This window comes from Lissotriton helveticus, chromosome 5_1 (genome assembly GCF_964261635.1).
Source record: "Lissotriton helveticus chromosome 5_1, aLisHel1.1, whole genome shotgun sequence".
NCBI lineage: Eukaryota > Metazoa > Chordata > Amphibia > Caudata > Salamandridae > Lissotriton > Lissotriton helveticus.
The window spans coordinates 1783170120-1783182488 of record NC_136065.1 but is presented as its reverse complement, the minus strand read 5'-3'; the positions used below and the strand labels follow the sequence as shown (position 1 = coordinate 1783182488).

The 12369-nt window shown below is 40.1% G+C and overlaps 1 protein-coding gene across 6 annotated transcripts in view; it reads left to right on the top strand.

The window, feature by feature from the left end:
• TANC2 (tetratricopeptide repeat, ankyrin repeat and coiled-coil containing 2) overlaps positions 1-12369 on the top strand; it is a 2511073-nt gene that overhangs the window by 2322099 nt on the left and 176605 nt on the right. For all 6 annotated transcript variants that reach the window (XM_078645079.1, XM_078645083.1, XM_078645080.1 and 3 more), the window contains 2 exons: positions 1794-1917; positions 3523-3698. In XM_078645079.1, coding sequence (XP_078501205.1) covers positions 1794-1917; positions 3523-3698 — 300 coding nt within the window. The remainder of the gene's footprint in view (positions 1-1793; positions 1918-3522; positions 3699-12369) is intronic.

Genomic DNA, 12369 nt, shown 5'->3' with positions numbered 1-12369 from the left:
CTACTATTAAAACATACAAGCTAAAATGGAAGAGATTTTGCATGTGGTGTCAATCTGCCAAAATACATCAGATTCAGGTAAAACCAGAACAAATTTTGCCATTCTTTCTTCACCTAGCAAGATCGGGCCTATCCCATTCCACTTTGAAAGTGTTCTTGGCGGCGATTTGTAGGTATCGGCAGCACGAATCTAATTCTCTTTATTCTACTAGAGTCATTCTGCAATTCTTCAAGGGATTATTTTGGATGTTCCCCTCTATTCGGCATCCACCTCCATTCTGGCATCTGCATGTGGTGCTTACACAACTTATGCGGCACCCCTTTGAGCCTGTTCATAAAGTAGATTTTAAGTTCCTTTCTTAGAAAGTTTCTTTGCTATTGGTTCGGACATCAGCAAGGAGAGTCAGTGACATTCAGGCGTTCACTATTAAACCACCTTTTCTTCAATTCACCTCAAAATCAGTAGTGCTACGCACCAATCCCAGCTTCATGCCAAAAGTACCTGCCGACTTCCACCTTAATGAGCCGATAATTTTAAAGACATTCTTTCCAAATCCGCAGACAGCTGCGGAAAGAGCCTTGTATACCCTTGACATCAGAAGATGTCTCAAGTTTTATTTACAACGGACTGCAACAATCCGTAAATCAGACCAACTGTTTGTGGCCTATGGTAAGCTACGTCAAGGATATTCTGTTTCCAAACCAATCATAGCTCGTTGGATTTCTGCTGCAATTTGTCTATGCCATCAACAGGCGGGAAGACCTTTGCAAGCAACTTCCAAGAGTGCATTCTACAAGAGCAACTTCTTAATCTACCGCTCTTTTTGCCGGTGTCCCTCTCCATCAAACCTGCAGATCGGCAACTTGGTCCAACAGACACACTTTTACCAAACACTACTGTTTGGAGACATCAAGCGATGCAGATACGTCAGTGGGACAAGCTGTTCTCCTCAATCTTTTTAAATAAGGTGAGCCTCTGTTCTCCCTCCTCCACTATGTTCTTTTTAGATGCTTATTGACATACTGTTTATATATCTTGAACTTGTTCTGCATATGTTAGGAGCAAATGTATCTATGTACAATTATGATATTAATCATACTTCATTATAGTATATGTGTGTATATATATATATATATATATATATATATATATATATATATATATATATATATGTGTGTGTGTGTTTAGATTTATATATATATACTTGGTACAAACTCATTTTACGAGCATTATGTTCTGTACTGCTATCTATTCTGATTCAGGCATGAGAATCTATGAAAGACACCGCAATACTGGAGAACAATAGTTACTTACCTTTAATCTGTGGTTCTCCAGTATTGGTGTCTTTCATAGATTCACATGCAACCCTCCCACCTCCCCTCAGAGGCTGGTTTAGGCTATCTTGTTTTGGTTCACTTCTGTGCGAGAACAACTGAGAGCCTGAGCCTCTGGGGAGAACATTCTGGTGGGTGCTGTCGCCTGATTGGCTGCAGTTTGGACTAATACATAATGACTATGATAGTCATGAGTGTGGAAGTTTTTTCTCTTGTAGCTTAGGGCTACTTTACTTCCTGGTTGTTCATTTCCTAGGTTTTTTGGTTAATATGTACATATTATTGCTTTTTTATGTACCGTGGGACTCCCACGACGGGGAATGATGATTCAGGCATGTGAATCTATGAAAAACACCAATATTGGAGAACCGCAGATTACAGGTAAGTAACTATTGTTCTTCCTACATGAGAACTAAGTTGTAAGTTACATGTGTTCTCTCTTTTTTTGTACCTTTGTAGATTGTAGACCTGTTACTTACACATGGTGCAGATGTGAACATGGCAGACAAGCAGGGTCGAACTCCACTAATGATGGCAGCCTCAGAAGGACATCTCGGCACAGTTGAATTTCTGCTGGCACAAGGTTCGTTCTTCCTGATAAAGTTATTATTTTGTATGTTAGAGAGCAGTAGTTTTCAATAATTGTTAAAATAGTTTGATTTCCTTCCTGTCTTAAATAAGGCATAGGAAATTAGGAGACTTTAGCTTGTCTTGGGAACTTTTTTCAGGTCAGCAAAGCCAAATGCCGAGTCCTTAGACTGCAATAGTTGAAGAGAAGGAACGACCTGTGGCCCCTTCTTTTGCAGCAGGAAGCAAGTCGTAAAAAAGTAATCTAGACTATAATTACGAAAAGGTGTTGAACACTGATGTGATATGCTTTTGGCTTTTTGTACCCTAGATCTGGCACATTTTTCAGTTAAATATGGGGTCAGCTGTGTTTTGGTGGAACGATATACAGTGCCTTGGTCTTATCCAGTAACTGACTGTTGGTTATCCTTCTTTTAAAGGGAAGAATGCACTTATAAAAGATGGGCAGGAAAAAACTGAGCTCTATCGCAGCCTGTTTTTGAGGCACCTGCAAAAGCTTGAATTGTGGTGATGATGGTAGCTTATGCATTGAAAGGGGCATTTTGTTCATGTGTTTGCGGTGATGAAATGAGTGCACAGGTACCTGGACCGTGGTCTGTAAGCAGCAATTCTCTTGTAGGTTCTTTACATTGCTCACAGGTTGCTGTCTTTCTGGAAAAGAGTTGCAGTTACTCTGACTTCCCATAATGTGTGTGATGTTGGAGGGTGCAGCCAGGGGTGAAGCCAGTATTATTTTGAGGATTTATGAGAAATTCAGGGAGTTTGCGGGAGGTTTGCCTAGAACAGGCCAGATTGAACGTATTCTCTTCAAACTGATAGATCTGTGTCCGGGGCACCAACCACTCTACAGATCTATCCAGCAGCGCTTTTAATTCATGTTGGCTGAAACTACAAAAGTTATCTAACTGTTAAAATCCTATATTGTGTTTAAAATCTTCATCAGCTTTGTAGCAGTAATATATTTTGAGTTGAAGACAGCCTAGTAAGCCCCATAGATTTGAGGAGCGATAATACAAACTGGGTACAGGCCCCGGTTTTGGCCTGTCTACAGATATTACATGAGGGCTCAATACTGAGACTCCCATTTCCTAATGGGTTAGTGCAAGTGCTTCAGATAGCACAGAACGAAAACACAGAGCGGCAGGAAACTGTTTCTGTTGCAGGTGATCCCTCGATTGATCCCTTTAAAAAACAACAGAGGGGAACTACAAACATGCTCACAACTTCGTCTTATTGTAATTTGTTATATTCATATGCAACAGTAAAAATCAGTTATTCATCGAAGGTGGTTGATTGGTGTGAAGGTAAACTGTGCAGAATTATGCATACTGTGCTGTTTATTTGATCACAAGAGTATGGGTTGCAGGTGTTACTTTCTGTATAGTCTTTGCTAAAAGAATATGTTTTGTTGACAATTGCTGAGGTGTTCTTATGCCATGAGGAAAGGTATATCACTACAGTCTTACACAGTCCTTTGGACATCATGGTGGAATGTCATTGTGGGGAGTACAGGCATGTCTTTGGTGTGAGTTGCCTTTACAAACACTGATCTTTCGTCTCTGAAGGGTTCACATTTGATTGCCATGGTTAATTTTTACAGGTGCCTCAATTGCCCTCATTGATAAAGAAGGGCTGACTGCTTTGAGTTGGGCCTGTCTGAAAGGTCATCTGTCTGTTGTACGCTCGCTGGTGGAGAATGGGGCTGCAACGGACCATGCTGATAAGAATGGGCGCACCCCCCTGGACCTTGCTGCCTTCTACGGTGATGCCGAGGTGGTGAGTGTTTTATCTTAACAATATCTTAAAAGATTGAGAGCCTGTTTTAGGAATTAGTTCTTTTGGAATGATTAATGGAATTTTTTAAGTTCAAAAGTAAGTTTATTAGGGTAGGTACTACATCAATACAGAAGATATAAGGAAAATGAATAATAGAAGAATGACATACAATATATCAATTGTGTAATCAACAAACGAGGAGGGTTCGATTCAGATATAGTCCAACATATCATGCATAAGTAAGAAAACAGCAACATATGAAAAAAGTGCATCATGTATGGTGTATAGAAGTTCAGAGAACAAAATAGAATACAAATTAAACAATGTAATATCAATCTAAAGGATGTCATGGGGGTATAGCTACTTCTTGTTGTTGAGGAACCGGACGTAGAAAGAGAGTGTCTTGCACTTGTATCAGTGAAAAGTGTAACAGGTAACCATAAGTCTAAGCGCTTTGGTGCCATGTATAATGGATATACAAAGGTCGTAGCTAGTCTGTGATTATAACAAACAGCATACCACCATGCCTGGTAAGATAATCTAGTGAAGTCCTTCAATTCTTGGTAACTTGCTGAAAGGCCACTGCCAACACGTCTATTATCTTAATATTAGACTCGGAATTTTCCCAAATAGGGGACAGACTACCTAAAAAGATGTGTGAGGGAGAAAGAGGGTGATTAGACTTAAAAATGGAGTTGATTAAGACCATACCTTTTCCCAAAAGTTCTGGGCAAATTTGCATACGAAAATCATGTGATATAATTCAGCATGTGGTAACAACCAGGACCAGCAAAAGGAGAAAGTAAGAGTCTGTTAAATATGAAAAAGAGCGTTTGTGTGGTGTTGGCTGCCCTAGAGGATGTACGAATTTTAAGCCAAACTTTACCCCAAAAGTCTATCGACCAGGAGGTCCCTAAATCGCTTTCCCACAACAGTTCTACCTTGGTTTTGTTTCTCGGGCGGGATGAAGTATGTAAAAATGTATAAATAGTGGATGCTTTGGATTAATTAATAACAAGGGTTCTTAACTTATCCGCATGAATAAGCTCATGTGAAGTAGCTGGCTGAAATGACGTGAATTGTGCGTGAGCAGTTTGAATAGCTTCCAATAAAAGAGAGTATTTGGACTTTAAGATTGGAGGCAGGGTAAACAAAGTGCTAACCTGTTCAAAAGACATAATGTGGTCTTGATCATAAAGTTGATGAACCCAAATTAGGCCTCGCTGCCTCCAGGACTTCCCAAAGAAAGGTTTATTATTGATCAAAATATTTTTGTTATGCTGTTAGGATAACAGGCGTTATTATCTTGGAAGTATGTTTGAGTATAGGGGTAGAAACAGATTGCGGCTTGCGTGTAAAGGAAATATACTCCTGAAATGAGAATGGTGAAAGGAAGGATTTTTCGAGCGTAGCCCACTTAAGAAGACTTTTAGAAGGGTCAGAAAGCCATTTTGACGCTTGGTGTAAAAGGAAGGATTTGTGATAGGTGGGGAAGTCAGGAAAGTTTACCCCACCCTCTGATTTTGGACGAATCAATTTTGAGACGGATATGCGTGATTTTTTGTTGCTCCATAAAAAGGAAGATAAAATGGAAGTGAGTTTCTTAAAATATTTGGAGGATATGAACAGTGGGATATTAGAAACTGTATGTAAGACTATGGGTGAAAGCATCATCTTAATTGTGTCCAAACGACCCCACCAAGACAAATAAAGAGGATGCCATTTCATTGTTAAAGATGACAACCTTTGTATGCAGTTTTTCAGACAACGGGAGATCGTCCCTGAAATGGTTGGAGTAAAGTGTAAACCTAAGTACTTAATGTATTGGGGATTCCAGGTAAAACCTGAGATAGCGAAATCAGCGCTGAGAGTGTATTTGGTGAGAGGCAAAATCTCACATTTATCCTTATTTATTTATAGCCAGAGACAGATGCAAAGGAGTGAACTTCTTCTACAAAAGCAGGAAGAGAGATCTGAGAATGTGATAAAAATAAAAGAACATCGTCAGCATAAGCTGCCATTTTAACAGTGGTATCTTGAAAAGTAAAACCATGAATATTGTCATTTTGACGAATCCTTAACAAAAAAGGTTCCAAGGCAAGATTAAAAAGTAAAGGAGAAAGTGGTCCTACTTGTTGACACCTCTACCGAGGTGAAAGTAAGAAGAAATGCTACCATTTGCTGATACAGCTGTCCTAGGATTGGAATACAGAATAGATATTAAAGCAGTGATCTTTGGGCCAAAACCAAACCATTGAAGTACGCGAAAATGATAAGGCCACTCAACTCTGTTGAATGCTTTTTCTGCATCCAAGGCTATGGCTGCCAGGGGATGGGAGATATGTGAGGCTTTAGACATGATATAAAAAAATAAGCGGGTATTGTCCATGATGAAGCGACCTTTAACAAAGCCGGATTGTTCCGTGCCTAACAATTCAGCTAACTAAGATTCCAAACGTAAAGCTAAAGCTTTTGAAAATATTTTATAGTCAATATTGACCAAAGAAATAGGTCGATAGTTCTTACAGTATTGTGGATCTTTGCCCTCTTTAAGTATAAGACAGATGAGAGCATCTGAAAAAGAGCCAGAAGACTTACCAGACTGCAAAAAAGAGGATATGAGAGAATGTAATTTAGGAAGAAGTAGGGGCCCGATGTAGGTAAATCTTATTTACCACTTCTTAAATACGGAATTTTACCGATTCGGTATTTAAGAAGTGGTAAATATGAAGGGGGGAGATGTAGGTATTTCCAGATGTGTAAATACCGAATCTTTAAGATTCGGTATTTACCGAATCTGGAAATACCGAATCGGTATTTCCTATTGATTCCTATGGGCTGTGAAGCCCATAGGAATCAATGGGCAATACCGAATCTGTAATTACAGAATCGGTAATTACCGATTTTAGCAAGGGTGCAGGGGGTGTCACTTTGACACCCTCTGGCACCCCAAAAATAGGCTCGGGTGCCATGTGGCAGGCATACATGCCCCAAGGGCAGGTCTGCCTGTCATATGTCAGAGGTGTGCATGCACACATGTGCATGCACACCGGAATCGGTATTTTACCAAAAAATTGGATTTGATGGTAAAATACCGATTCGGTAAGGCTTGTGGGACTCAGAAGAGTCCCACCTACATTTCAAATTTACCGAATCGGTAAAAATACCGATTCGGTATTTTACAGAATCGGTAAATTTACCGATCGGTAAATTTACCGATTCTGTAAAATTAAGGGCCCTACATACCATTTCTGCAATACCGGTCGGTAACGGCCGAAAATACCGATTTTCAGGCCGTTATCGACCGACCTACATCTGGCCCTTTATGTGCAAAGTGAGTAAAAAAACTCCACAGTGAATCCGTCAGGACCTGGGGCCTTGTCTTTCTTGAGCGTTTTCAAGGCAGCTAGAAGTTCTTTCTGCGATAAATCAGCTTCTAAGAGCGAGAGGTCCAAATTGGTCCCGGGATTACCTTGTATGCGAGAAAGAAATTGAGATATGTCATGGTCAGAGGACAACGTTTCAGATGTATAAAGTGATTTATAAAATTGGAGGAATTCATTGAGGATATCTTCATCTTTAGATTTTAATTGATGGTCTTGACCAAAAATAGGTTCAATACTAAGCTTGTTTTGTTTGACCTTTAAATAATTAGCTAATAATTTCCCGGCTTTATTCTGACCACCATAATACTTAGCACTAGATCTTAACAAGTAATTGGATGCATTGTTAGTTGTGTCCCGATTAAATTGAAATTTGGCTTTGAGTAGATCGGATAAGCAGTCTTTAGAGGAATAATAGGAGTATTCCAATGCCTTAATTCTGGTTAGCAGTGCGTTAGTGACGTGTCGTGCCTTTTGACGTTTGTTTGAGACAAACCTAATTATAAAATCTCTGGCTGAAGCTTTCAATGCATCCCAGACTACATGAATAGGTGAGTTACCTATTTGATTAAAAAGAAAATATTCATAAAAAAAGAGGTAAAAGATGATGTAAATATTGGATCTAAAAGCAAGGTGTTATTAAAGCGCCACTTACGAGTTAGTTTGGGTTTACGCAAAACATCAAGGTGAATAGTGGAAGGAGCATGGTCCAATATTAAAATGGAGCCAATGTCTGCGGTCACAAGAGACTGGGAGAGATTGTGAGATATGAAAAAATAATCTAATCGTGATTGGGTGTGATGCACCGGGGACTAGAAGGAATATATCTAGAATAATGGGAGCAAAGGAAGCATGCAAGTAAGTATGCAAAGCGTACTAAGAAAAAATACTCCCAGAAGCCAATATATGTGTTATTCATAAAAAAGATAAAACATCCACTGCTTGAATAAAAAGTAATCAACAGTTAGGTAAATAGGTACCCATTAAGCATCAACACTGACTGACTGCAGAACTCAAGCAGAATATAATTAACACCAAAGTACAAACATTGCGTTATGGCAGGTTCAGAGATAAAGTATCACAAAAATTACAAACGCTGGGTGTGAGACCAGACATACATTGCAAAGGTCTACTTGCATTAGCGTCAAATAGCCAGCGTGTATTTGTGTTGTGAGAAGGACAGAAAAGTTTCTTGGGAAGAAAAAGGCTCTGTCGACAATAAATGAGAACCAGAAAACAAAATGGCAGACAAAATCTCCTCAAAGGTAAACTAAGTTCTGGTTTGAAGAATGAAGATTTTTGCAAGCCTTGAAATTGTAGTAGTTAATGTCCTTAATAGCCTTGGAAATCACACAAGTCATCCATGAAGCAAACAGTATTTATGACACTGCAGGCACCACATTGTAATCAGCTGCGTCAGTGAACATGAGATAATTACAACCACTGGGAGTCACTGCGGAACAAATAGTGTAGAAGGCACAATTGTAAATCAGCTCCAGATTAGTAAACTCCAATAAGGGCATGAAGGAGTTAAAAGAAGTACCGCATTGGATATGGGCTTCATCGGCGGCAAAGAAAACATGAAGCAAAATGACAGACAGAAGCTCAACGGAGATAAAATGCACTTTGCAATGAAGAGCGAGGTTTCCACAGGCCCTGGCATCGCCTTTATTGAGGCTAAATACCTGAAATGTGGCTTGAAATCATTCCGTGAGGAGGCAGCAGGCTCATTGGTAGAAGTGCCGCATTGGAGAAAGCTCCGTTAACGGCATCACAAAATGGCAACGTCCGTCGAGCCGCGCCACTGCTCACTCGGGAGATTGGGATAATTATAGAGTGGAATGAGGCTCAAAATGTATCTGCTTACGGTCTCGCAGGGTTCGCACACCTCATACTCTGTTTGAAGGTCAGTGTGTAGATATTGGATGTCGCGCTGGGTCGTCCTCACTCCCGTCAACCCGGGAGAGTCACGAAACTGCTGCATTCTTCACCGGGCGCAAGCCACGCCCCCTCCGATTAATGGAACTTTAATGTTTGAAATGATTAATGTTGCATTGAATCCTTTGTAGGGCACTCATTGCAGTTATCACCACCTTGGGTGTTCAAGTCAAGAGCAAATTTATTGTTCAGTTAATAAAAACCATTACAATAGAAATAACATAAGGTATCTTAAACATGGATTAAAAATCTGTTATATTGAAGAACCAAAATCTAAATACCTATTTTAAAATTAAGATTTGAATCATCAACTAAGTCAGAAAACGTACTCCTAATCCTTATAAAAATACTAATACAAATAATTCTCATCTATGCCAGCCCTAAATGATGTTATCCCTATGTGTCCTTTTAACATTAATAACATTTATCCTGTGATTTAGCTGTGCCCCATAAAAAAAATATAACATTACTGTGCCATACATTCATATGTCCCAGGTGTAACCCAGTCTTGGGTGTTCATATCATACATAAAGGCACAGTGTAGATGATTTTATGAATAAAACAAGGTACAGCAACATTCTAAAAACCGAAAAAGTGAATTAGTAACTTTGAGCCTGATTTAGAGTTTGGCGGGCGGGTTATTCTGTCACAAACATGATGGGTGTCCCGTCCGCTGTATTACAAGTGCATTGGATATAATGGAATTGTAATACAGCAGACAGCATATAAAGCATATCTGTCACATTTATGACGGAGTAACCCTGTAGCCGAACGCTAAATCAGGATCATAGATTGAAGGCATTCAATTGACACTGGACCCAAAGAGAAAACTCCTATTACCTCATCCCACAGCAAGCACAATGTTCTCTATATGCCACATTTAATATAACCGGTAGGTATGAGGGGCATACACATGGATTGCATTTTTGTATTGCTGTCCTTTATACAGAAAAGCATAAGTTGCATTTTTCCAAAACACCTAATGGTAAAAGTTTCTCACCAACAAGCAGCATGTATTTTCCTTTTAGCCTACGTGGACTGATAGCAGGGTTAAGGCCAAAATTAGCACAGAGCTTTTTGCCAATCTAGGAATATGTTCTACTCCAATTATTATAACCACTATCCCATGGTTATTTAATTAAGAGGTACTCATTTCATTTCATAAAGCTTTATTCGGTGCATATAAAACAATGACTATAAAAGCACAAAATAACATACACATATAGGCAATAGACAAAAATACAGAGGTAATTATTCCAATTAAACACTCAAAAAGTTAAAACACCATACTTTTCCTTGCATGAATCGATTTGTATAAAAAGGTAGCGGTAAAAAAGCAAACATCGGTGTTATGCATATTAAAAAGCAATTTCATAGAATCATTCACAGTGCGGACCCCATATTTTACAAAGATTGGTTTTAAAAAGGCTATGCGTAAATTCCTATAAAGATTGCATTTCAAAAGCAAATGCAATGTGCATTGTACTGGTTGGCCACCACACGGGCAAGGGCCAACTGGATGTTTTTTGAGAGACGGAAAAGCCACCAGATGATGTACGAGTCCAAGCCTCAACCTGGTGAGAACAAATCAATGGGAGGCTCTGGTTACTTGACTTAAAAAAGCTTGAAAACCCTTGTTTCCCCCAAATTTATTGTAAAACCTACACGTAGATAATTGATCAGTACTACTCTTCCACCTCTCTGCCCTGTGGTTCATGAATATACTCTTCATATCCTGTTTTGACAATGCAGAAGCAGCATAGCGATCATCCACAATGTTTATATCAAATATTTCCTGGAAACTACGTATAATATAATTTAACTAAGGGATCTTAAGATTGTTATTAACAGAGAGACAGTCACTAATAACATCTGTGTTCAAGGCTGTCTCATCCTTTAGCCAGATCTAACGCCACAGCATTAACGGCCTAAGTGCTATCAAGTCTGACAAGTAGTTGATCCCTAGTTCTCTGTGGGTTAAATCATTTGGGGCAGAATTAGGTAGACACAGAAGGTTTTTGAGGAAAATATTTTCTCCAGTATTAGGGTGTTTTTCATAGATTCACATGCTTGAATATTCCCCGTCGTCGGAGTGGGAGTCCCACGGTAAATAAAATAGCAATTATATACTATATATATATATATATATATATATATATGTAACAACATAAAACCTGAAATATGTACTAGAAAAAAGGCATAAACAGCCTACCCACATTTCTACATAGGAATGCATGGGAAAGGAAAAAACCATATGCATCTATCCTTGTCATTATGTTGGTCCAAACTGCAGCCAATCAGGCGTCAGCAACCCTCTAGAACCTTCTCCTCAGAGCTCAGCACCTCAGATTTTCTACCGCACGTCGTGTGTAAGGGAGTCTCCCTGAGCTCTGCTCAGTTTTCTCTACTCTTCTGCTTTTTGCCTGGTTTTCAACATGTCTTCAAGTAAGAAATCCCTCTTCAGAGCTTGTTCTTCATGTGGAAAGCTAAGACTTTATTCAGAGGATCCACACAGTAAGTGTATTTACTGTCTTTACCCGGACCATGAAATGGGAAATTGTAAGTTCTGTAGAACTTTCTCCACAAAGACCTTGAAAGATAGGGAAGGCCGTTTACTCCTCTGGCTTCAGAGACTAAAAGACAAGGAGCATGTACTTTCTGATGCTGAAAGCCTCATGTCTGGCAATTCCCAAGCAGCCTCAAAAAGAAGTAGTGTGCAGGAGTTGCCTTCTCCATTTATAAAAAAGAAGAAAATGTCTCTTTCTTTGGCCCCTGCGGTGTCTTCACCTCTCCCTACTACTTCTGGGCCCACGAGACCTGGCTCTCAGGCTACTGCTGCGACTTCCACAGGTTTTTCTGTGAGGAAAACTGTTGCTCCGTCGACGACAGTGTCGACTACAGTTCCGTCGACGAGATTGGCTGTCTCTGGTACATTGACGACGACGGTCACGACGACACTTGCTTCTGGGTCGTCTACAGCTTTTCCGTCGACGATGAAGGTGTTGCTCAGTTCAAAGACTGTGTCGTCAGTCATTCCAATTTCGTCGTCGTCGACGAAGAAAATTCCGTCGACAGCTAGATCATCATCGACGAAAGGTGTGAAGATGCTAGCTTCGTCGACGCCTTCGACGACGAGTGTTCCGTCGACCACGGCCCCGTCGACGATGAAGAAGCCATTGCCGTCGACAAAGGTCCCGTCGACGGCTACGTCGACGAAGGTTCCGTCGACGACACCGTTGCCGACATCACCGTCGACGATGTCACCGTCGATGACGTTTTCGACGACAAAAACCAAGAAGCCTTCGTCGTCGTCGATGCTGACGACGGCACCATCAACAGGATCGTTGCCG